This window comes from Eptatretus burgeri, chromosome 9 (genome assembly GCF_056783735.1).
Source record: "Eptatretus burgeri isolate ZD-2024b chromosome 9, Ebu_testis_v1, whole genome shotgun sequence".
In the NCBI taxonomy this organism is placed as follows: domain Eukaryota; kingdom Metazoa; phylum Chordata; class Myxini; order Myxiniformes; family Myxinidae; genus Eptatretus; species Eptatretus burgeri.
This window is the reverse complement of record NC_140969.1, coordinates 62,126-87,500: the sequence shown is the minus strand read 5'-3', so window position 1 is coordinate 87,500 and position 25,375 is coordinate 62,126. Positions and strand designations below refer to the sequence as shown.

The 25,375-nt window shown below is 42.2% G+C and overlaps 1 protein-coding gene across 2 annotated transcripts in view; it reads right to left on the bottom strand.

Annotated features, from left to right (window-relative positions):
- LOC147019389 (uncharacterized) overlaps nt 1-25,375 on the bottom strand; it is an 80,171-nt gene that overhangs the window by 750 nt on the left and 54,046 nt on the right. The window contains exons 2-5 of one of the 2 annotated variants that reach the window (XM_085896689.1): nt 5,367-5,450; nt 3,503-3,624; nt 117-210; nt 1-26 (exon numbers count right to left, since the gene is read on the bottom strand). The exon at nt 1-26 is cut by the window's left edge and continues 750 nt beyond it. In XM_085896689.1, coding sequence (XP_085752815.1) covers nt 1-26; nt 117-210; nt 3,503-3,624; nt 5,367-5,450 — 326 coding nt within the window. Of the gene's footprint in view, nt 27-116; nt 211-3,502; nt 3,625-5,366; nt 7,819-25,375 lie in introns of those variants that run through there. The other variant, XM_085896688.1, reaches the window with a different exon arrangement.

Sequence of the window (25,375 nt, the reverse complement as noted above, 5' to 3'; positions counted from 1 at the left end):
TACAAAAATAACAATGTCAGTGCCACCTGGAAGTAGGATAAATATGATCATTATTAGCCAAAGGATTTTTGCAAGTTATCAATTCAATATTATACAACAATGCTATACAATCTTACCTGGCTATTGCTCCAGACAAACATCGGTATGCATTGTTGTTCAGCTGGCTTACCCTCAAAAATCACGAGGAAACTTCCCACAAGTAACGGAACACTGTGGGATGCAGAAGCTCTGGGTTAAGACAATCTCCATTACAGGGAAGTTGCTCAAGAAATGAATATCCTTGAAATGCACTGAATCAGCAAATCGCAAACATTTATTATTGCACAAGAAACACATAGGCTACTTCTATTTTCGTTTAACAGATTAGAGGTGAGAGATTTTGTGTGTGTGTGTGTGTGTGTGTGTGTGTGTGTGTGTGTGTGTGTGTGTGTGTGTGTGTGTGTGTGTGTGTGTGTGTGTGTGTGTGTGTGTGTGTGTGTGTGTGTGTGTGTGTGCGCGCGCGCGCGCGTGCGCGTTCATTCTTCAAAGTGCAGGAATCAAAACAAGAAATTCATAGTGCAGGAATGAACTAACAACTGCAAGAAAGTGTAGAAACATCTTTGGATTCATTGATGATTAATTATTAGCAATTAATGATGGGTTTGTATTTCATCAGCTTCATGATGGTACATACATATCCAAAGGAACATGAATTAAAGAAGGAAAACCAAACTTCTCCTTCAGTTTCAATTTTAGAATTACAAATCGATATCAATAATAATAAATTTCGCAAAAAAATTTTTTTTTGATAAACGAGATGCTTTTCCATTCCACATTATACGAATGCCATTCTTAGACAGCAGTATTCCTAAGAAGCTATCCAATTGTACAGTTGCAGGTGAAATAATTAGGACTGTGTGAGCAACTACACACAGCACTGAATTTGTCAATAGATTAAAACAGATAGTCAGACATTTTCGAATACAAGGAGCTACAGTTAGCAGATCAAAACAAGTTTTCTTTAACATCACAAAATGACACCAAATAGAACAAGAAAAAAAATCAATCAGAGATTGCAGACCCTTGCTCGGACTTGTTTTGTGTGGTGTATGTGTAGTTTTGTGCAGTGTATTTTGTGTGGTGTTTGTGTTCTGGTGTGTTACGCAAGTAATAAGAGACATACATAGAACTGCCATCATATAACTGCTGGCTGTGATGACTGGGTACCGACACAACCTGCTTTGATGCAAACCTTGTTTGATCAGACACCTCACCGTGACCCATGATGTTTATTATTGTTCAATTTAAATCAGAATGGGATTAAAATAAATTCAATTCATATTAAATGGAAGGCTTCTTGATGCTTGAAGGCTTTTTGAGCAATGGTGGCGGCTCTTCTTCGGGGTCTCTGCCGACTTTTTCAAAGATAGTTTTTTCCGGTTATTTTTGTCTTGTTTTTACTGTCATTTTGTCATCTCTGTATTTACTGTGTTTTTCAAGTTCGGTCTTGTGTTAAAACTTGTGCTAATTGTTGAGTTTTGTCGTCTTTACAAATTGGGTTTCCTCTTCAAATTGGGTTTCCTTCTTCCCGTTTGGGTGCGCGATCTTGTTTGTTGTATTCTCTCGTTTTTACTTTCTCCACTTTTCCCTCCACCCACCTTCTATCCCTCCCAACCTCTGTTTCATGTGATAAAATTTTAATCCATCAAAAAAAAAAAAAAAAACTTTTCCATTTTCTTTTCTTTTCCGCTTTTCTTCGAAAGCGCGGGAATAATAATTATTTTAATTACCTTTGCAGGTAATACAGGCATTTTAGTTTTTTTCTTTCGACTCTAAGAGCATCTTCATGGTCATGTTGGATGCAATAAACCAAATGGGTTGTCCCAAGTTATAATAGGGTACCTGAATTTCAGATTCAGTGAAGGTAAACGAGGTGAAGTATTTTTGTATAAATAAATAAATTAAAAAAAAACATTTTGCAGTGTATTTGCATCATTGTTTTTTTTATTCTGACATCACATTTGCCCTTAATCACACCTTTTTTGGAAAACCAAAACGTTTGCCAAAAAAAAAAATCTAATTTTACGGTCACTGTGCAGCTTTAAATTTTAGAAATGGCATGGTGGAGAGGAAGGGAGCAAAGGAAATCAGGATGCTCAGGGCACTAATGTGGTGCTTTATCACTTCAACATCAACATAAAATCAAAGTATGCCTTTCATTCGCTGCACTCGAGTTGGAATTTCTACACTATTCAAGTTCCAATATATAGTCCTCCATCGGAATGAGTAATCCTTCACTGGAATTCACTGCACCATTAAATTGCACCAATTAACCTGGCAGAATGCAGCATCCTGCAGTGAATCATAATTGACGTGTGTTCTCAACAATCACATAAACAACTTGGACTACTCCAAATCCTCTGTACACCTGATATACATCATTTCCAGGATGTACGGTAAGTCGTAACTATCAGCTCAACTCCCAATTGGATGAAAATGTCTCATCTGATTCTCAAGCAACTCCCCCCACCACCTACGCCTTACTTAGTTACCAACTGGCATTGCAGTTGCTCGTTCCTACTGGCTTCCTTTTAGTTGTCACTGGAAGACCCTGTTTGAAGCAAACAAAAATAGAAGAGTTTATGCAATATGAATCTATCGAAATGTTTTGAAGGATACTGCCAAATACTCCACTGGGACACACTTGTACTGCAATCCCAGTGACTATTTTTGACACGGTGGGGATTTTACACCAGAATTACTAATGATAATATTCCAATATATCGATTTGTAAAAATTTAGATTTAGACATATGTGGGATTCTGGTTAAGCAGGTGAATGAAAGAACGTCCTGAAATGACTGTGCATTCTCGGTTTGATATTTAGTGACTCATTGGGACATGGCTGAGATTAGTCATGAATTGAGGTTGGAAGTGAAAGGAAAACGTGCACAATCTTTTATAATTATTTTTTTTAAACCAAGATATCCAAAAATATTATTTTGCAGATACAAGGACGTTTTTCACAAAGTCATTATGATAAAAGTAAAAACGTATGACATAAGAAAAAGCCAATGAAATGTGCCTCGAGAGACCATGTAGAACGATTTTTTTTCTTCCACGCATATACAAAGCTAACAAGGTTGGTGGCCTATCTGAGTTTTGTTTACCATTTCTCTTGTGGTCTTGCTTTCTCTGCACCCTGTCAGCACAATGACACTTTCCAGCTTTTTTTCTTCATCATATGTTAACAGTTGAAAGTCATGAGATTCCGGAACATGGCTTTGATTGGTTGGAAAGCTTAGCCCACCGCCTATTTCGGGTTGATAGAGGGAGTTTAGAATTAGCTTCTTCACTCTTGAGAAAGATTAGCGGAGGCACGTTTTGTTTTGTGTTGCTGACCGAAACAGTCACTCATTATTCAATTAAAGGTCGAAGAACTCAGTCTGGATGAATGTGTGACAGACAGACACACACAATAATGAAAACTTTTGCATGATGTGATGTCTCCTGTCGGGACTCACCTGTCCACAGGTCGCTGGAGCAGCTGCATGTATAATAGAGCAAAAAAAATCAACACTTGGGGAAGTGTTCCCGTACCAAGAAGCACTTGGTTCCACACAACACTGCTTGAAGCAAGAAACAGCTGCAACACAGAAACAACAATTGCCTTGATATTCAAACATTAAAATTTCATGACAATTGACCCTTAAAATGCAAACTTCTGGGATGTACAGTGCCTTCAGAAAGTGCTCACACCCCTCTACTTTTGTCAATTTGTTTTGTGTTACAGCCCGATATTAAAGTGGATTATATTTAATTTTCTTTCACCGATCTACACAATATACCCCATAATGACAAAGTGAAAACACGTTTTTAGAAATATTTACAAATTTATTAAAAATGAAAAGCTGAAATGTCTTGCATCAAAAAAGTATTCAACCCCCTGAGTCAATACGATGCAGAAGTGCCTTTGGCAGCAATTATAGTTTTAAATCTTCTTGGGTATGTCTGTATCAGCTTTGCACATGTAAATTTTGGGATTTTCTCCCATTCTTCCTTGCAGATTTGCTCAAGCTCTGTCAAGTTGGATGGAGAGTGTCAGTGAACAGCAATCTTCAAATCTTTCCACAGATTCTCATTGGGATTCAAGTCTGGACTTTTAATGGGCCACTCAAGGATTTTCACGCTCTTGTTCTGAAGCCATTGCAGTGTTACTTTGGCTGTATGCTTCGGATCACTGTCCTGTTGGAATGTAAATCTTCACCGCAGTCAAAGGTATTTTGCACTCTGAAGCAGGTTCTGCTCAAGGATTTACCTGTATTTGGCTAAAATCATTGTTCCCTCTATGTTTACAAATCTCCCAGTCTCTGCCGCTGAAAAGCATCCCCATAGCATGACGCTGCCACCACCATGCTTCACAGTTGGGATGGTTTTAGATGGGGTGATGAGCTGTGCTCGGTTTCCGCCAGACGTAGCACTTTGCATTCAGGCCAAAGAGTTCAATTTTGATCTCATCAGACCACATAATCTTTTGCCTCATGCTCTCAGTCTTTCACATGCCTTTTTGCAAACTCAAGGCATGCCATTATGTGCCTTTTTCTCAGGAGTGGCTTCCATCTGGCCACTCTCCCATAAAGCCTAGATTTGTGAAGGGCTGCAGAGATTGCTGTCATGCCGGCAGGTTCTCCAATTTCAGCCAAGGAACTCTGTCGTTCTGTCGGAGTGGTCATTGGGTTCTTTGGCACCTCTCTGAACAAAGTCCTTCTTGCCCAGTTGCTCAGTTTGGTCAGAACATCAGTTCTAGGAAAAGTCTTGTTAGTTCCATGTTCTTTAATTTCCTCACTGTGCTCTTGGGAACTTTAAACACTCGAGAAATTGTTTTATCCCCTTTCCCAGATCTATATCTCCTCACAATTATATATCGAAGTTCCATGGAGAATTCCTTAGACTTCATGGTAGAGTTTCTGCTCTGACATTCACTGTCAACTCTGGGACCTCTTATAGAAAGGTGTGTTTCTTTCTAAATCATGTCAATCAATTGAATTGGTCACAGGTGGACTCCAATGCAGTTAGAGAGACAGCCCAAGGATGATCAAAGGAAATTGGATGCACCTGAGCTCAATTTGGAGTGTCATTGCAAAGGGGTTGAATACTTCTTGACACAAGACATTTTAGCTTTTCATTTTTAATTAATTTGTAGAAATTTCGTAAAACATGTTTTCACTTTGTCATGATGAGGTATTTTGTGTAGACCAGCAACAAAAAATAATTTAATTTAATACATTTTAAATTCAGGCTGTAACACAACAAAATGTGACAAAAGTCGAGGGGTGTTAATACTTTCTGAAGACGATGTAATGCCAGCTTTCAATAGCATTGCCTAACCTCAGCAAAGAAGAGGTGTGTGGAGGCAAAATGGGGCAACAACACAAATCGATGGGCTTTGAGAACCACTGCCAACACCCAGACCTGAAAAGATAAAGTCGTAAGAAAAAAAAATTGCATTCCTCATTTTTTGCATATACGTACCGGCTAACTTGTAAAGCCAATCAGTGGCATAAAACTTCCCGGCAAACAAGCATGCAGACTGTGCTGGACCAATGGAGGAAAGGATGCTCCGAGCTGTTTGAGCTCAATTAACATGGGTTTATTCACAAGAGAGAATGAGGAAAAGCGTGTGGCACAGTGGAGACAAAGGGTTTATTCACAAGGGATATACGTACAGCAGGGGCATACAGTATATGTGCAGTGTGGCAAAAGACATACAATGACATTTATACAGCAAAGAGACACACACAGCAGAACTACACTGATGCTATCTAACTTACCCACTCTTACTTACCAAAACATAACAGGCATCATCAGGATCATTCCACAGAAGGGGAGAATATCAAGAAGATAAGAGGAAAGCTGAGGCATTGGCGACCTCCGGTTTACCCCACACACACATGCAGGCATATCCGAATCCAAAATGAGGGAGGGTAAGGGTGGGGGGGGGACATGACTAAAAAAAAGAGGTACCAAGGTGCATGTTGAGGTGGCGCGAGAGAGATGCATTTAGTTGATGCTGAGAGTAAGAAACACAGTGTGCGAGTCAGTGGTTGCTCTTAAAAGAACATTTCTTCAGGACTTGCCCTCACTGATTGCTCTTGTTTGTCCACAGTGAGGGACATGGAAAAGAGAGACAATGAATGAGAATAAGTACTACCCAACATGTGTTATTGCTGATATTGCCCTTTGCTTAGTACTGTGCCTATGCAGCATGGTACTTGGTTTGCTCACCCAGGCTCCATTCTGTTCCATTCCACCACCACCTCTCACTCCAAAGGTCCCACTTGAGATTGTGCACATGGCACTGCAGAATAAGCTCAGGACTGGACTGACTTAACTGCCTGCCCCCCACAACCAATACTTAAGGGGTGCGGGGGCAGGGGGAGAGAAGGTGGAGCTTGGGGAGGGGGAGGGGTATCAAGGGTGAATCTCCGCCTTTGTGGGAGCGGCCTCAGGGAGCATAGGTCACGCGCTGCGCTCTTCCCCTCTGAGCATGGTGTGCACATTGGTCAGAATGCGCCCTGAGGTGACATCATCCCCGAAAGGCCGCTGTGCCGGATGCATCCTCAGTTGTCTTTCGCCTGCACCACACATCAGCTCCCAATTTAATATGGGGCTGATGTGTAGCAGTCCCCATTAGTCTCTTGAATGCCCGGGAAAGGCACAAAGGGCTCATTGGATAGCAGGGTGTTCCCCGCTGTTCAGGAAGACATAAAGGAACAGCAAGTGCACACTTGCGCCTTCGTGCAAAAGAACTACACTTGTAACGGAACTAGGCTTGAGGCAGATCACGAGCCAAGAGTGTCCATGGCTGAGGAGAGATGACGGCTTCGATGTGCAGGAAGGCGGTGGGTAGTGGTGAGCGAATGAGGTCGATGTGGTTTGGGAGTTGAAGCGTCATGGTTAAGTGAGGCAATGTAGATTGTACTGGAAGGCTAAAAAGGTGAGCTTGAATGATGCTGTTTGAAAGGAATAAAGTCCACATTGTATTTAAAGCAGGCAGGGTGGTCATCACTGGTGTGGTGGTTGAATTGTGGTAAAGAAAGTTACGGTCGTTGAGATGGCAATTTGGTTGTGGTGCGGAAATTCAAATGTTTTGGTGTACATATGCAAATTAGGTTGCGAGCAGCATGCGCGGTAATGTGACCACTCCTTGGCTTTTTTCACAAGATCTTGGCTATTCGTTGTTCACCTTGGCGTCTTGGTTTTCAATAGGTTTTCTATTATCATCGCTTTTCCGAAACCTTGTGAATTCTTTGCTTTTTCATTGGCTCACCTTGGCATTTATGAAAATGAGGAGTGGTCACACTGGTGTGCAGGTCGTGTGAGAGATTTTCTGTGCAGGGAATAAAATGGGGAAAAACGGGAAAAAAAACCAACCTCAACCCTCACAACGCATATATTCTTTGTAATCCATGAGACATAAGGGAAGGGCCCTATCTGAAACAGGTAAAAATGAAATAACTATCTCAGGAACCGCTATATGTTGTGTGCCGTTGCCTTGGGGGTTTCTGTTCTCAGAACAGTCACAATATATAAGCATTTCTTTCACGCCATGAGGCGCATAGGGCTGCCGAGGTAGTTTCATTTCGATAAGGAGTACAGTCCTGGACAGGTCGCCACTCCGACGCAGGATACTCGAATTGTTTATCACTCCAGTAAGCTGGTACACATTTTACCGACCTCAGAAGGATGACAGGCGGAGTCAACCCACATGGTGTTATTTTAACAGCTGGACAGGGGCTTGAACTCAGGACCCCAATATCTTTAACCAGCCACCTTAACCGTTACATCAACACCAGGCTTTGCAGTACATCAACACCACATTCATTCAATCTATCTAATTAATAGGTCAATTTTCATTCTTATAAATACAATACTGGAGATCAATTGATATGAGAACAGGACCAAATGTTTGTTTTTTTTCATTAAAATTTAAATATTTCCCCCCCCCCCCTCAATCAATACCTCCACCATTTCAAACACATGTTGATGTGGAATATTGAGGAAGATATCCACAATTTAGCTGTCTTGTCGGGGATTTTATCCGAATCAACGAAACAAGTCAGCACATTTTCACCGAATTCGCTGATATGATCCCATCCAAGTGGGATTACCAAAACAATTATATGCAACAAACGTAGTAATCAGGCCCTCTAAGTGTGACATCAAAACAAAGGCATCCTTGATGATAGCTGTTCAGCATCAATTTATACTTGTCCCAAATCTGCAAGAATGGAATTTAGGAAATTTCATGGCTGTTGGCCTCATTTAAGATCTGTGTTAAATGTCACCAGAAATGTTGCATGGCTGTTGGCCTCAAGGACACACAACCCATTCGGTTGCTCCAAATGTTCAAGAAAAAAGATGCACACACAAAATTTGAGTAAAAGGACACACATACACCAATGAGAATTTTAAAAGTGATTCTTCACCATATTTAAGGAGTAACAGGAAACACAATTTAAAAAAAAAGGATTTATTGAGACAAATTTATTGATTGGAACGACTCCCATGTGAGAGGTCCTCTTTAAAATGGAATTAGATTGCTATTTGATAGCATTATGTCTTGTAGTTTGAAATACAGTAACTAAAATGACACTACACTTCTGAAGTTTGTAGTGACTGTTGTGATAATAAAGTGCCGTACTGTAATTGGCGGCAACGGAAATTGGGCGGATGTGGCAGCACTGTAAATGAAGGTCAATGGCTGGTGATGACACGTATACCACGTACTCCATGGAAAGTCATGCTGGAACAGTAATGGTATGTTATATACTATATTAGGAATAATGTACTCTGAGGAATGTAATTGGGATTAGAGTATGGAGTTTAACTTCGTTATTATGTGATGCGTATGTGGTATTTGCCTTCAGTATTATGTGTACAAGTTATTGTATTTTGTTATTCTTACCCTATGTATATTTATGTTGTTGTAGATATGCGTATGGGTTTTGTGAGAATAAAGCCGATCGAAAAGGTCTATTGTTGATTACTACAACAATAATAATTTATTCTCACAAAACCTACCTGGTTGGATTGGACCAGAAGAGCGCCGAGGCCTACACTGGAATGGAGCGTTTGCTGAGACCAGAGAGGCTGGATTCGGATCCCAGTTCACCCACGGCGGCACAAGAATGGAAACACTGGTTGAAGACGTTCGAAAACTTCCTGGGAGCTCTACCACAGGATAATCTGGATAAGATGAGTCTGCTTACAAATTTTGTCTCACCAAGACTATACGAAACTATATCAGAGTGTACCATTTATGATGAGGCTATCCGTACTTTAGTCACAGTACGTAAAGCCCACTAATGAAGTGTTTGCACGCCATCGTCTTGCAACTCGCTGCCAGCAGGTCGGAGAGTCCTTAGATGAATACCTTCTGACTCTGAAAACGTTAAGTAAAGAGTGTAACTTTGGGGCTGTAACAGCAACTCAACATTGCGAAGAATCCATCAGGGATGCCTTCATTAGCGGCCTGCAGTCACCACTGATCAGACAACGTCTATTAGAGAATAAGACTTTAGATTTAGCTACCATGTTTGATCAGGCGAGATCTCTAGATTCAGCCCAAAGAAATTCAGAATCTTATTGTGTTATTCAACCCTCCCGTTCATTGGGTGCTGCCTCATCCAATCAGAATACCGGTGAAGTGGAACCCACAACTGTAATGGCTGCTACGGGGGTTAAATGTTTCTTTTGTGGTTTTTTAAAACACCCACGTGTAAAATGTCCGGCACGAGAGGCGGTGTGTCATAAGTGCCAGAAAAAGGGTCATTTTGCTAAGGTGTGCCGTAGTACTTCATCAGTAGCTACTGGTGCTTGTGCAACTTCCTCTGATCAGGCAACGCTAGCAGCTGTGTCTTCTGCCGCTGCCCCAGGGGTGTTATCAAAGGCGGTTGTGAGGGTCACGCTCAATGGAGTGGAATTGGATGGCCTTATGGATAGTGGTAGTTCAGAAAGTTTTATCCATCCCGACCTCGTTAAGTGCCATTCCTTAAGTGTACATCACACCCAAGGCAATGTTTCCATGGCGTCCACTTCCTTCACCGCTCAGACATCAGGGTTCTGTCGAGTCAATATCAAAGTAAACGGTCGGTGCTACCAAGATGTGCGTCTGTCCATACTCCCTCAGCTGTGTTCAGATATAGTTTTGGGCCAGGATTTTCAGGGACTGCATGATAGTGTTACACTGACATATGGAGGTAGTTTGCCTCCTCTTGTTATCTGTGGACTCAGTACACTATGTGTTGACCCTCCAGAACTGTTTGCCAACTTGACAGCTGATTGTTATCCTGTTGCTGCTCGATCACGCCGGTACTCTCCCGATGATCATAAATTCATTGAAAAGGAAATTCAAAGGATGTTGAAGGAAGGTATTTATAGAGCCCAGTAACTCCTCTTGGCGTGCACAGGTTGTTGTCGTTAAGAACGAAACTCACAAGAAACGCTTAGCCGTGGACTATTCAGAAACTATCAACAAATTTACACTTCTTGACGGGTATCCTCTGCCTCGTATAGATGACACTGTTAACAAGATTGCTCAATACCGTGTTTTTAGTACGATTGACCTCCGTAGTGCGTATCATCAAATCCCCATCAGAAATGAAGATAAGCCATACACCGCGTTTGAGGACTGTGGACGCCTTTATCAGTTTGCTCGGGTTCCCTTTGGCGTCACCAACGGAGTGGCTTGCTTCCAACGTATCGTGGATTCATTCATTCAAGAAGAAGAACTGGTTGGAACATTTGCTTACTTAGACAACATTACTATTTGCGGCATGACTCAGGAAGAGCATGATGCTAATCTCACGAAATTTCTTGAGGCTGCGAAGAGAAAGAATATAACTTACAATGAAGACAAATGCATCTTTTCAACTAACAGGCTCAGTATTCTCGGATATGTGGTGGAAGGAGGGGAAATGCGCCCGGATCCTGAACGACTCCGACCCTTGCAGGATTTGCCTGTGCCTCGGGACTGAAATCGCTCCGACGCATCCTTGGCTTCTTTGCCTATTATTCACAGTGGATATATGACTACTCAAGCAAGATCCGCCCACTGTGTGCCACTACTACATTTCCCATGACAAGGGAAGCAGAAGCGGCTTTCCATCTTCTTAAGCAAGACATTGAAGGTTCAGTGGTGAGGGCGATTGACGAATCCATACCCTTCGAAGTTGAGACCGATGCTTCGGATGTAGCAATTGCTGCAGTCCTCACCCAGGCAGGACGTCCGGTAGCCTTCTTTTCCCGAACCCTTCAGGGACCCGAATGTCGTCATGCTTCTATTGAGAAGGAGGCCCAGGCTATTATTGAAACAGTTCGCCACTGGAGACAGTATTTGACAGGCAGACATTTTACTATAAAGACAGATCAACGATCAGTGAGCTATATGTTTGATAAGCAGCATAAAAATAAGATAAAGAATGATAAGTTCATGCGTTGGAGGATGGAATTATCTTGCTATGATTTTGACATTGTGTATCGTCCTGGTCGAGAAAACATTCCCTCTGATACACTCTCCAGGTCTTATTGTGGGATGGCATGCCACGATCGACATTCACTGTTTAACCTCCACGAAGCCTTGTGCCACCCAGGGGTTACCCGCTTATACCATTTTGTGAAATCTAAGAATATGCCATATTCTGTAGAGGATGTCCGGCAGGTTGTTGGATCTTGTAGAATATGCGCAGAATGCAAGCCCAAGTTTCACCAACCAGATAAGACTCGACTCATAAAAGCTACTCAGCCATTTGAGCGTCTCAATATAGATTTCAAGGGGCCTCTTCCGAGTACAGATAAGAACCAGTATTTTCTTAACATTGTGGACGAATATTCACGGTTTCCTTTTGTATTTCCTTGTGCCGACATGACCACTTCCACGGTTATCAAGTGCCTCTGTCAGCTGTTCGCTATTTTCGGAATGCCGGCTTACATTCATTCGGACCGGGGACCCTCCTTCATGAGCAAGGAATTACAAGACTTCCTTGCCAGTAGGGGGATCGCTGGTAGCAGAACTACTAGCTATAATCCTCAAGGGAATGGCCAAGTGGAGAGGTTCAATGGTACCATTTGGAAGGCAATCACAACTGCTCTAAAATCCCGTAATCTACCCATCAAATGCTGGCAGACTGTTCTGCCTGATGCTCTCCACTCAATTCGTTCACTGTTGTCCACAGCAACCAATGCTACCCCTCATGAAAGACTTCTGAACTATTCTCGTCGTTCTTCCTCGGGAGCCTCGGTGCCCACTTGGCTCTGCAATCCTGGGCCAGTCCTGCTGAAGCGTCACGTACGCACAAATAAAACTGATCCCCTTGTGGATGAAGTCGACCTCCTCCAAGCAGGACCCCACTATGCCCATATTCGCTACCCAGATGGCAGGGAAACTACGGTCTCTGTTAGACACTTAGCCCCAATTGGAACCCTATCCAAGAGTGAACCCCAAATTCTACCTCAGGCTTCTGAAGAAAATGTAATTCCCCAGGGTAGTCCCCAAGACGCACCCTGCTCAGAGGGGGGTGATCTCGTTCCTGATATGGTTCCTGCAACTCCACAGCAATCAGATGCTGTGGATAACCCTCCAGTGCCAAGAAGATCCGGTCGTGCCATTCGTCCTCCTATTAGACTAGATTTATAGAGATAGATTTCTCGGAAGGGGGTGAATGTTGTGATAATAAAGTGCCGTGCTGTAATTGGCGGCAACGGAAATTGGGCGGATGTGGCAGCACTGTATATGAAGGTCAATGGCTGGTGATGACACGTATACCACGTACTCCATGGAAAGTCATGCTGGAACAGTAATGGTATGTTATATACTATATTAGGAATAATGTACTCTGAGGAATGTAATTGGGATTAGAGTATGGAGTTTAACTTCGTTATTATGTGATGCGTATGTGGTATTTGCCTTCAGTATTATGTGTACAAGTTATTGTATTTTGTTATTCTTACCCTATGTATATTTATGTTGTTGTAGATATGCGTATGGGTTTTGTGAGAATAAAGCCGATCGAAAAGGTCTATTGTTGATTACTACAACAGTGACCATCTATTTATGAGACACGATCAAAAGGAACAAAATAAAAATAAAATAATTGGTGGATGAAATTAGAAATAAAATTACAAAATGATGGCTTTGAAGTGCAATTATATTGGCTGTGTGGCATAAATCTCATTAAGCTAGTAAAATTAAAATGTGTGCACTGTATTCTAGCATTGATTCAAGGAGACAGAGCAGGTTAAAATAACAGAAGTCTTTTCTTGCATAAATCTGACCAAATGGCTGAGTATCTCAACGTATCCACCTCCATGTCATAGTGGCTTGCATAAACAACCACACTGGGAGCTGTTGGTAGCAGGCCATAGAGAAATGCAAAATCCTGCACACTGCTGTGGTTCTGCCCAGTGCTGTGATTGGTGAAGCCAGCAAACCCATATGAGACTGCAGCAAAAACAAACCTACCAGGACCACCCACAAACATATACAATGGGTTATTGCTCAAATGAGATGTCGTGCCAAGACAAGTCAATGCATATAATAAGTGACAAAATTAATGCAAGTAATTGGGTTGTAACATCAAAAGTTAGCTTTGACAAGCTTGAGTATTTTGGTGTTATAATAAATAAAAAGAGTGACCATCAATACATTTTGAGATTGAAGCTTCATGGTTGAGTAAGACAGGAGGATAGAGGAATATCAGTGTGACAGTGAGGTGTAAGGGAACAAGTAGATACAACACAAACGAGGACGACACTTCAAGGTAGAGCGCGTTACCTCCACCAGGGTGAACAGTTTACGTTTTGTCTCCCACCGATTGGCCGGATCTGCATCTGGACCTGAACCAAAATCAAATCGGCTTGTTCCCGTCACACACCCACTCATCCACCACGTTAATACATTGCGTTATATATCGTTTTTTGGCCCAATCTCTCAATTGTGAAGAATCACTTAAAATTCTTGAATCTGGGTCCGGATCTGGATTCTTCACCAAAATGTAATCAAATCGCCCTTGTAATCTGTCTTCATTATTTAATCAATGCTGTTAATCATTATTCATTATTTAATCAATCTGTCTTCATTATTTAATCGACACCCTTCACCAAAATGTAATCAAATCAAACCGATCCGCCAAGTTAAGTCTGAACCTCTCCATAACGTTTTGAGATATCCTGCTCACAGAGAGACAGACATACAGACACAGACATGGGTGAAAACATAACATCCATCCAACAAACAGTATGTGATGCAAAAAGAGATCAAAGAAGTTACAGCAGGGAATGTAAATAAGATATGGTAGTAGATTGCAAACATGAAACGATAAACAAACTAGAACGGCACTCGGTGGAGCACAAACCTCTGCCAGGCTGAACACTTCACGTTTTATATCCCACTGAGAGGCCGGATCTGGATTCAGACCTGAACCATAATCTAATCGGCTTGTTCATGTCACCTAACCAACTCATCCACCTAGTTTTAGTAGTTTTGTCATAATTCGTCCACGTTTTGAAATATCATACTTTTTATCGTTTTTTTGGCCCTATCTCTCAATGGTGAAGAATAAGTTTGAAAATTAAAAAAAAAATTATTGAATCCGGATCCGGATTTTCACCAATATCGAATCAATTCTTCCTTGTTACACACCCAACCTTTCCACATCTCATCTGAATCCATCCACAACCTTTTGAGTTATCCTGCTATATATCGTTTTTGGTCCTATCTCTCAATGGTGAAGAATTACTTTTTTTAAATTCTCGTATCCGGATCCGTTTCCAGATCTTCATCAAAATCTAATCATTTCGAAGTCACACATTCGACCTTTCCACCAAATTGCGTGTAAATCCATCCACAATATTTGAGATCACAGACAGGCAGACATGAAAACAAAACCCGAGTCAACCTTTGGCAGCAGAGGTAAAGATTGGAATTGGAATGACATATAGAAACAAATGCACCAATGGGAGAAGAGGAAAACAAAAGTGAAAGTATGCAGGCAGCCCAAATGTTTGCAAAAACGAGGTTGGGTGGGGTGGTGGGTAAGGGAGGGGGGGGTAATGGAAGAACGATGATATGCTTGTGGGGCTGATATAGCAGAGTGGGGAAAGATTCATGAGATTGTAATATTGTATAGGCTTCCGTTATTCATCGACTAGATGTGAAGGATTGGGTGGTGCGTTACTGCAACAGCGGATGGGGATAGTAGTTTGATATACCAAATTTTATGTGTGGCTTGAATAATTTTATTCTTCAGAGAATCCAAAGGCAACAGAACTGCAAGATATTCTCCACAAGTTACAAAGTAAGCCTTCACAAGGCATGTTGAAATAGTTTGAAGTGGCGTTTGCTTGAAGTGAAAGCTTGAAGTGCTCACAGTTTCTGTCACTGTTTGAGGTATCAACACCACCGACAAAGAACCACACACATCATCAACAGAGCCTGCACCAAAAGGATCTGGTCATGGTGAGAGATCAATGCACGCAACAGGCAGATGAGCTCAGTCAGAACAATGACGTCACCCCCAAAACCCCCGATGCTAGCTTGTGTTTTATCCTCCGGGTGACTCGGGCATCACTGCATCCCAGGTGTATGAAATTGCCTGCATTGGTGTGGTGAGCACACCTGATTAGACTTTTAACAGTTACAAGAGAATTTTATGGACTTTGTTGGAATGAAATACTCTTGAAGTCACCATTATCACGTACCCATAAAAATAAATCATCCAAGGAAGAGATGAATAAAATAGACAAAGTAGAGCAGACAGATGTACAGTATTGTTCAAGAGGGGTAATCAGTGGGATAGCATAAGGGCAGAACGTTTCAGGTGAGTGACTATAACATGTGGTGGGGATCAGGATGTAGGTGAGAACCAGAGAAAGAGAGAGAGAGAGAGAGAGCATCTAGGGCCAGGCTGGTGTAAATCTGTAAATAAACCAAAAAACCCCAACAGCATGCAATTGTTAACAGGAACCTGTTGCAGTTTGCTTCTTGCCAGAAATCCCAATGAAACACAAAGCTTCGGACTCCATGATATTGAGGTAGTTCACATGGATGGATATGGCTCACAACCATAGGGAGTATGGACTTTGGAAGAGACGAAGATGGCTTTTGGACATCACAAGATTCTCAACTGAAGTTTGTCTCTAGAGACAAGCTTTGAGAGGTATTCAGCACAGGACGTGTCAATGCAGATATCATGTCCAAGGAAGTCAAGTGGCGATACAACGTTGAGAGATTGCTGCTGAAGTGAAGTGAGATGGTGGATCAATCTTTGAAGGAGAGGACATCAAGCAATACTTTAGATGCACTGAATAACATAGTGCAGGTGTTGGACAAGAGCTTGGTATTTTTTTTAAGTCATTGGAGAGAAGATCTCCGTGCAGCCTTGCTGCTTTGACTCCAGGAAGTGGAACTGTTCAGCACATGATTGACTTGTGAGCAAAGCGAAACGAATAGTTGTTGAAAGATGAAAAGTTGTTTTGAACATAAACAACATCTTTTCAAGAACACTTACCCTGAGTACACCGACTAACATCTGAAATGTTGAAGATAGGATACCATCAATGGCTGTGTGTTATTTGCACAGAGACAAACCTCAGCCATCCTGGTAAAATGTGGGCCCTGTGTACCAAAGGAAGAAAGCTTGGTGATTGGTATCCGAGGGATGTATGAAAATGCAATTCAATATCTTCAACATCAAGAATGAAAGCATTTTATTTGAAATTCTGAACGAGTGTCCTAGAAGCATTCCCATCACCTATCTCTACCCACGGTTAAGCCTTTTACATTCATCCGAAATGAGGACGGTTTGAAGGTTGCACAGCCAGCTTCCCTGTTTTCACAGGTTCATTTAGTAAATGAAGCAGCTTTAGGCATAATCTGACAATGCAATCAATTTAATCAACCGTCTCATTCCACATGACAACACAGATCAGTTTTGGTACACTTCTCAAATTGCTTGTAGTATCGTCACATTTGGCCAGCATTGATTAAATAATGAAGACAGATCATATTTCCCTCATGATTTGACTGTTATGTTCCCAAAGAGAGGTAAGTGTTATTTAAGCATATATGATGTATGATAAAAAAAATGTCTTTCATTCTTCACCATTAATGCCGACATAGACAACAAAACCAACAATGACAAAAAAAAGAGCAATCTGAGATTGCAGACCCTGTACAGTACTTCTTTTGTGTGGTGTCTGTGTAATTTTGTATGGTGTATTTTGTGTGATGTTTGTGTGCTGGTGTGTTATGCAATTAAGAGACATAATTAGAACTGCCACTTTATAACTACTGGCAGTGATGACTGGGTACCAAGACGTCCCGCTTTGATCAGACACCTGAACCAGACCCATGATGTTTTTTTATGATTCATCAATTGAATTTAGAACTTTATAATGGGATTAAAAAATTATAATGGGATTATCCCTGTGTCGTAAGAGGCGACCAGGGTTGTGTCAGGAAGGGCATCCGGCGTAAAACATGTGCCAAATCACTATGCGGATCATACGGATGATCCGCTGTGGCGACCCCTAACGGGAGCAGCCGAAAGAAGAAGAAGAAGAAGAAGACAATGGGATTAAAATAAATTCAATTCATATGAAATGGAAGACCAAATGGGTACAGTGAGTGCTGCATTGGAGTAATCAGAAGGAACCCGAACAATCAAAAAGCAAAGATGAAGTCATCAGTAGGAACCTGGATTGGATTCACATTTCAGCTGCTACTCCACTACCCTCAAACCCATCCAGGCATAGCCAAGTGAGCCATATTAAAAAAAAAAAATTTTAACAAAAAAAAACCCAGATCAAAAAATTAAATAATTCTGGCTGTCAGACCATGTTTCTGATCAAGTTGAAATTTAAAACATGTATTCCCCCATCACTACTAGATCATAATTGTGAAGGTTCACGTCAAATGATTAAGCGGTTCTCGAGAAAACATTTAATATTTTTCTTCAATCCAATATGACTGCCAAATCAAGTGACCTGTCAATTATTCCTGAACAAACTTGTACACGCATGGTTTGGGGAACATTTGTGTGAAGTTTCCACTCGATCTCTCCAGCCTTTCTGGAGAAGAATATTTTTTTTTTTATAGATTTTAGGGTAAATCCAATAAGGCTGCCAAACCATGTGACCAATGACATCATATGTGTGAACCTTTTGTTCCTCATGGATAGGCAGCCATACTTGTCATGTTTCCCTTTGATCTGTTCAGCCATTACAGAGAAGAAGGTTTTTCAAGATTTATTTTTTGTTAAACAATATGGCTGCCGAATCACGATGATGTCATCAAAAAAAAAATTGTGGACCATTTTATCCCTGTGAAAGACCGTGTATACGTGAAGCACAGGGACCATATTGTGGACCAGATGACCCTCAAAAATTTTTGTACTGATCAGATGTAGCATTCTACATATGCATTTATGACGTCATAACGAAGGCACCTATGACGTCATAAAAAATCACACATTCCCCATGTGGAGTAAGTGCCGTGTGCCAAGTTTCAATTGCTTCCATGAAGAGGTTTCGGAGATTATAAGGTCAAATGTTTTTCCTTATTTCAAATATGGCTGCCAAGCCATGTGACCTGTCACATCATAATTATGAATCAAACATTCTACATGTCGCTCCAATGGTGAAATTCGCCAAGTGGTTGAGGAGAAAAATACAAAAGTTCTGTACGGACAAATAAACGAACAAACAAAAAACGGACCCAAATGCCTGTACCCTCTCCCTTCAGCAAGGGTAACTCGAAAGCATCTGAAACTGCAAACCCCGTCCACACCCGCTTTGTACTCTAAACTTGACAAAAACGACAGTTAAAAAATAAATTGTACATTTTATTAATTCGTGTTCACCCCAACCTCATAATCAAGGTTTGTTGAAGATATGATGACAAAAGCTCAATTGGTAAAAATGTTACCGCCTGGACATACACACTGAATTCCCATGGTAAAAAAAAGATTTCAATTAAAACATTTATGGTTGGTCAACCACTTCACTGATGACGTCATTCTTACAATCATTTATTCCCCATTGGGAGTACAATGAGATGTGCCAAGTTTAAAATTTTTCTGATCAGCGGATTCAGATATAATTGTTTCCATTTTTTGCATTTAATCAAAGGGGGCTGCCATATCACATCATTGATGATGTCACAATCATCAAAATATTCTCCATGGGGGAAGGGGGGGGTGATCACTCCTGCCATCAAAATTTAGTGTCAGTCAGATGAGTGGGAGCTGAGAAAACAATATTTTTTTTAAAAAAGAGCATTTATTTAAACATTTAGAAAATAAAATAATCGAAAAAAATATAAAGGCCAAAAAAAGGGTCACAATAAAAATAACAATAATAATAATAATAATAATAATAATGAAAATTATTTAAACAAAATTATTAATGTCTTCTCCATATTCTCATAATAAAGCTTTGTTGAAAATTTGATGATAAAAGCTCAAATGGTAAAAAAAGTTACAGCCCAGATAGACAGACACACAGACACAAAGAAGTGCTTACAAAACTCCATTTTCCACTGCGTGGCGGACGGGTTAATGACAAACAGGGATAAAACAGTTAACACAACACTCGAAGTCTGAAATAATTCCAAATTATCAGCTTGTTCCAGCCATGCTCGTATAATTTTAATGCGGACATAGAATGGCAAATACCCATCCCATTCGGCTCCACTCCACGTCTCTTCTTACGACTCATTCGGGGCACTTCCCAACCTTCGTGGTCATAACTGAGCTCTTCCCTCAACCCTCTTTCTCCTTCTCACCCATCTCGTCCCTTACTCCACTCTCATTGTTTCTCTTTTATATCCTCCTTCTTTCTTATTAAGCATCACAATATCCGATGGGGAGGCTTATACCTGCCACCAGGTTTGAATGGTACCTCAGAGTTTTTTCGACCCCTCAGAGTATGAAACCATCACTGAGGTTATTTATTTATTTATTTATTTATTCATTTTTTTCTCCCTTTTCCTGCCAATTTCCTAGCTATATCTCAGAGGCAGCTGGGACTTTTGGAATCAAATTTTGCATCAGATATGTGATTAGAAAGTACGCGGAGTTGATATAAATTTTTTTGACCTTGACCTAGTTTTTAATGTCATGATCTATCTTATGGACATTTAAACATATTTCACCAAAGCTCGACCGAGGTTTACCCAATCGGAATGAAATTACCCTCACTTGCTTTTACACTTTTTTGGTATACACAGTCAAGGTTTGTGGAAGAGTTAGTATGAGTACATTGAATGGATCAGGATGCAACAGGCCAAATGTAACAGTGGAGAGAGGGGTGGAGACACCAACAGCAGAGTTGAAGACCAAGACAGGGGGAGGCATACAAACAATGGGTGTGGGGAGCAATGAGAGGCAGTCTGTCCGTCTGTATGTGAACATCAGTTTATGATCGAGGAACAACTTCATTTCAACTGAATGTTACATTTTGAACACAAATCAGAAAACAAATGTGTAGTTTAGTAGAACTTTGGCTTTGAATTATTCCCAGTCGCACATACGCAGAGTATAGTGAGATTTATTAAATTTTGTTTAACTTTGTCTATCAAAAAAAAGAAGAAAATCATTCCAAGCATGAAACGTAAGTTTTTTAGGGATGTCATAAAGGACACAAACAACAGGCACGAAGAACTAATAAAACGTGTTAGATAGGGTGGTGTAATTGACGCTGCATCAATGCCGGTAAAACCAGGAATTCATATATTTCCACAACTTTTATCATCTTTATTTTATATCTTTATTTTATTTTATAAATTGAATTGTATACAGTCTGACCCTGACATTCATGGTTCTGCTGTTCGCAGTTCAGAAAATTTGACCTGCTACAACATTTGCGGCCCTGTGCTTCACGTATACACGGTCTTTCTGACCTGCTTCAACATCCGCAACCCTGTGTTTCGCGTATACACGGTCTTTCACAGGTGTATTCACGGTTTTTCTGACCTGCTTCGATATTCGCGGCCCTGTGCTCCACATATTCGCAAATTTCACGTTTTTTTTTTCACGGATTTTCCTCCGATTTTCATGATGCTGAGTTGTTTGGATAGACTGTAGATGGTGACACATCTTCCTAATTTCCACTCTATCCATAAATGTTGAAGGTCAAGGTCATATGGGTGTCTAAAAAGAATATGGCCATCATTGGATTGCAGGCTCCGAGGGAGGCTTCCCCTTGATGATCGGTTTGTGATCACAGATATCTCGTTTTCATTTCCTGAATCCATCCTCCTCTACATTCCACTAGCAAAGCATATATGAACCAAAAATAAATAGTAAAAGGCACAACAACGAAAATCAAGGAAATTTTGTTCAACCTCATATGTATGGTTCAGTAGTTATTGAACAGGTGGGAAATTTAAGGAAGAACAAAATAATTTCCTCCTGATATGGATATGCAAAATTGCTACCCCTTGAGTTAAAATCAGTGTCCTTTCAGGGATTTGGAAGCCAATTTCGGAAATTACATTTAGCAATTTTGTACAATGCTACGATGTGCATCCTTCACATCTCACACTTAAATTTTCAAATCGGTTTCCAAAGTGTCATTCAGTAAGTTCTTCTCAGCAGTTACTTGCAACAAGTGTGTCAGCCCTTCGGCAATCCAGAGCTCAACAGAATAATATGAACCTTGTGATTTGTCCCATATTGTTCAGAAACTGATATTATCCAATTATGTTTCCCTCTAGCGTTTGATCATTCTATGTACATTCAATCATTTTCGATTGCATACATGGCTCAAGGCAAGGCAAGCGCACAAACTGACTTTTTCATTGAAAGCTTAGGTTTTGAACCCAATTGTGGCCTCTGAGAAGAGCAAATTGTTCATCTGGCAAAGTGAAAGAAGCGTTTTGCTTTCCTCAGTTTCGAATCTGGAATCAGACCTGACAGCATTCATGCTATGGTCATTCAATTCAGCTGGAGTGCACCAATATCTCTGCTCTTCAGGAAATCATTTTATGTGTGATTTTTTATCTACACTGAAGAAAAAATTGTTGTGAAGACGCTACAAGAGAGGAATAAGATAGATACAGTACAGTACTCATAACAAGGATCTGTGGACTTTTCGCAAATAACAAACACAGTTATCCTTTCTGAGCTCCACCGTCACCAAAATATCATTATGGATGTCCTTCCACTCATTAAACATTGGCATGATGCTTCCGTTTGTTGTAAAATTGTTATTGAAAAAAAAATGGAAAAGATTACATTCTTTCTGACATCAGAAGTGTGTTTTTCACCTGTGGCAATCTCAGTCTCCCCCTGTTTATCTCAATATCATTCTGGAAGGACTGTAAAACAAGTCCACCTGTCTGTTTTCACAGTCTGAGACTGGAAGTGGTTTAATCTCTTGAACTCCGAATCCTCACCATTATCACCGAGCTCTCATGGGCCGACCAAACTAAATACAAAGCTGGCCTCGAAAGCCAGTTTCGGACGAGGAATCCATCATTTTTAGTCAGAGGTCGACAAGACCTCTGTGTGGTTGTTGTTGGTGTTGTGGTTCTTGTTTGGGGTCGTTTTTGAAATGTGCTCCCATTGGTCAGACAGCTGCCGGACCCCACCAACATTTGTCACTCGATTCCACCCACCATTCACATCTCACTGAATAAAAATGACATAAAATAAATTGGGGGAAATTGTAGTGTGTGGTACTCTACTGCATTTATATCACAGGTTGCGACCACAGTGCGGTCATTCTTGTTTGAAAACAGAGCCACTCAAAACCGACAAGCCTTCGTTTGTACCTCGATTCCCCCATTGGGTTGGAAACCCACATCATGTCTGTATCTCCTAGATTCTGGAGAATGTAAAATTCTCAACAAGATTGGCATCTCTTGTGATGAGGGAAAAGCCCATGAGTTGTTGCTGTCATCGCAAACAGGTTGGTGGCATCGGATTTTACCGCCTCGAGCTGCTCTTGCTCAAGCTGATCCATCAGCCCTCTGACCCTCAGGATCCACATTCTTCCAGTAACCACCTCCGAGTTAAACTCTCAAATTCTAGGCTTGCTATGCACTTCAACTATTTTGTTCCACTTTTCATCTGTTTGTGGAACTGCCTTCCTCAGGATGTTCAATCCACTCCTCCCTCAAAGGATTTAAGCTGGCTGTGCAACCCCCATCTCATGTCATTCTCCATCTCTACCCATGATCCCTTCTACCCCAATTAACCTGACTGAATCCAACCCGCTTACTGGAACATTGTGCATTTCTTGTCCTCAAACTCCTCTCCTCCAGTTCATTCATTCCCTTGCTTGGTGTGTCAATCTGTGCCCCCACTGCCATACTGTCAGTTCATTGCCTTTTGCTTTCATCTCATTCTTGTATAGAAATTATATTCTTTCCTTGACAAGGTATTGTTGTGGTTACCAAATTCGCAAACCACCATTCAGGTCCCTTAGGTGAGATATCTCGGTAAGTATATGTGTAGTTAGGCCCAAACCCGTTGTCTAGTGGGAATACATGTCATTTATGCGTGCTGCGACTCTTCAGGATAGCCGTTTTTCTTTTGCTATCTTTATTTTGGACCAACCGCCATGATTACCACCGCCAACCGCGTCTCAACAGTCATCACAACATCAACCACCCACCGCGGCGCCGCTTCACCACAACAGCCACGACCTTGACCGTCAACCCTCGCAACCGTCGCATCGCCACCGTTCTTGCGCCGCTTGTGGGTACCGGTATTGGACTCGTGCAGGGCGCGCGCCGAACAGCGTGTACAAAACCACGGATTTTCCGCTCCAAAAACGGATCAAAAACGACACACGCCCACTTTTGTTCCGTCCAATCGGTGAGCGAGGGGCGATTTGGCCCCGCCTCCAGGGCGTTGGAGGGCGGTCGCTATATGCAAATTCATGGATCAAAATGCATTCACGCCCACTTTTTCTTGGGCCAATGGGGAGCGAGGTGAAAGGTCGAAGGCAGGGGGTCAGAGGCGAAGCCACGGGGCTGATATAAGCGGCTGCGTTCGTAAGAAATCGTGTCGTGGTCGTGTGCGTTGGTTGTGTGTGCGTTGGAAGGAGTTCGCAGGAGGAAGAGTTCGGAGTTGGAGTCGGAGCGAAGAGGACGGAGCTGTGGAGAGGCGGCGGCGGCGAGGGCAGACGAGGGGGTGCTCGCGTCGGTGCCGGGAGCTGCACACCAGGGAGGCCAACGGCGCGACCTGGTCGAGGTGGAGACGCTCGTCGCGGGACCCGAGACAGAGTAAAAATCCTCCTTTCCCCGAGCATCAGCAAGCCCCTCCTGTTTCCCCCCCGCGCTGAGATAGTGCGACCAAGGGGGCCCCCTTCCCACCCCCTACCAGACACTGTCCGCGAGGCCCGCGGAGTTGGGGCACCATCGCCGCTTCGCGTCTCATCACCAGACGGGTAGGCCCGACCCGGTCTCGGCCTCAGGCCCGCCTCATCCTTGAGGGTGTTCTTTTTCTTGGTTTTGGGTATGTGTTGTCGGCGCCGTCTGTGAAGTAGAATTGTATAAGTGTTGCCGTGTGCTCGGTAGTCGGATAGCTCTGCATTGTTTCTTCGCTTTTACATTTGCTTTTTGTGTAAAATTGCATTGTGTTTCTTTTCCTTCTATGTGCTTTTGGTGGAATTGTATATGTGTGCTTTCCGTTCATCGCGAATAAATGTGCTTTATGTTGAACTGTTTCCCGCTTCGCTTCGTCATTTCCTTCATTGAATCCTCATCTTGCTTCACGTAAAGGGTTGGTAGTGGGCTGAATACGCCCGATAATTAATCGAACCGTCGAGGCCGACGATAACACCGCTCGGTTATCCCGATAGTACGGAACGGGTCGCTTAAGTGGCCCGTGTCCGAAGTCGACCTGCGGCGAGGTGCGATCGCCCGGTCTACCCTCCGTGTGGGTACTTAGGTAGGTCGAATTTGGCGAGCAACCCTATCCCACGCGGGGGCCGATTGGCTCGATCGCGGTGAGAGCGAAAGGTCCACCCGTGACTGGTTCCCGGCGTTAGTCCGAGAGGGTCACGACTGGATTGTCCGTCCGGTGGGCGACGTGCCGCGATTCGAGTTACGTGGCCATCAGCACGCCGGCGGGCGCGAATCCGTAACACTGGTGTCAGGTCGTGCGATACAAACCCATCGCCCTCCTCACGGCACTGGTAACGGAGAACGGGAAAACGGGCTCTCCTGTCTCCGGCTAAATTCACGGGAATCGGTCCAGGCGTGAGAGAAGCGACCCCCGATTCCCTCCAAATTACGAGCGATTCAAATTAACCCTTTAAGAGAAGCAAGATGGCGTATCAAGGCGAGCGGGAGCCGGGGGTATTAGAAATGGATGTAAAATGTGTAG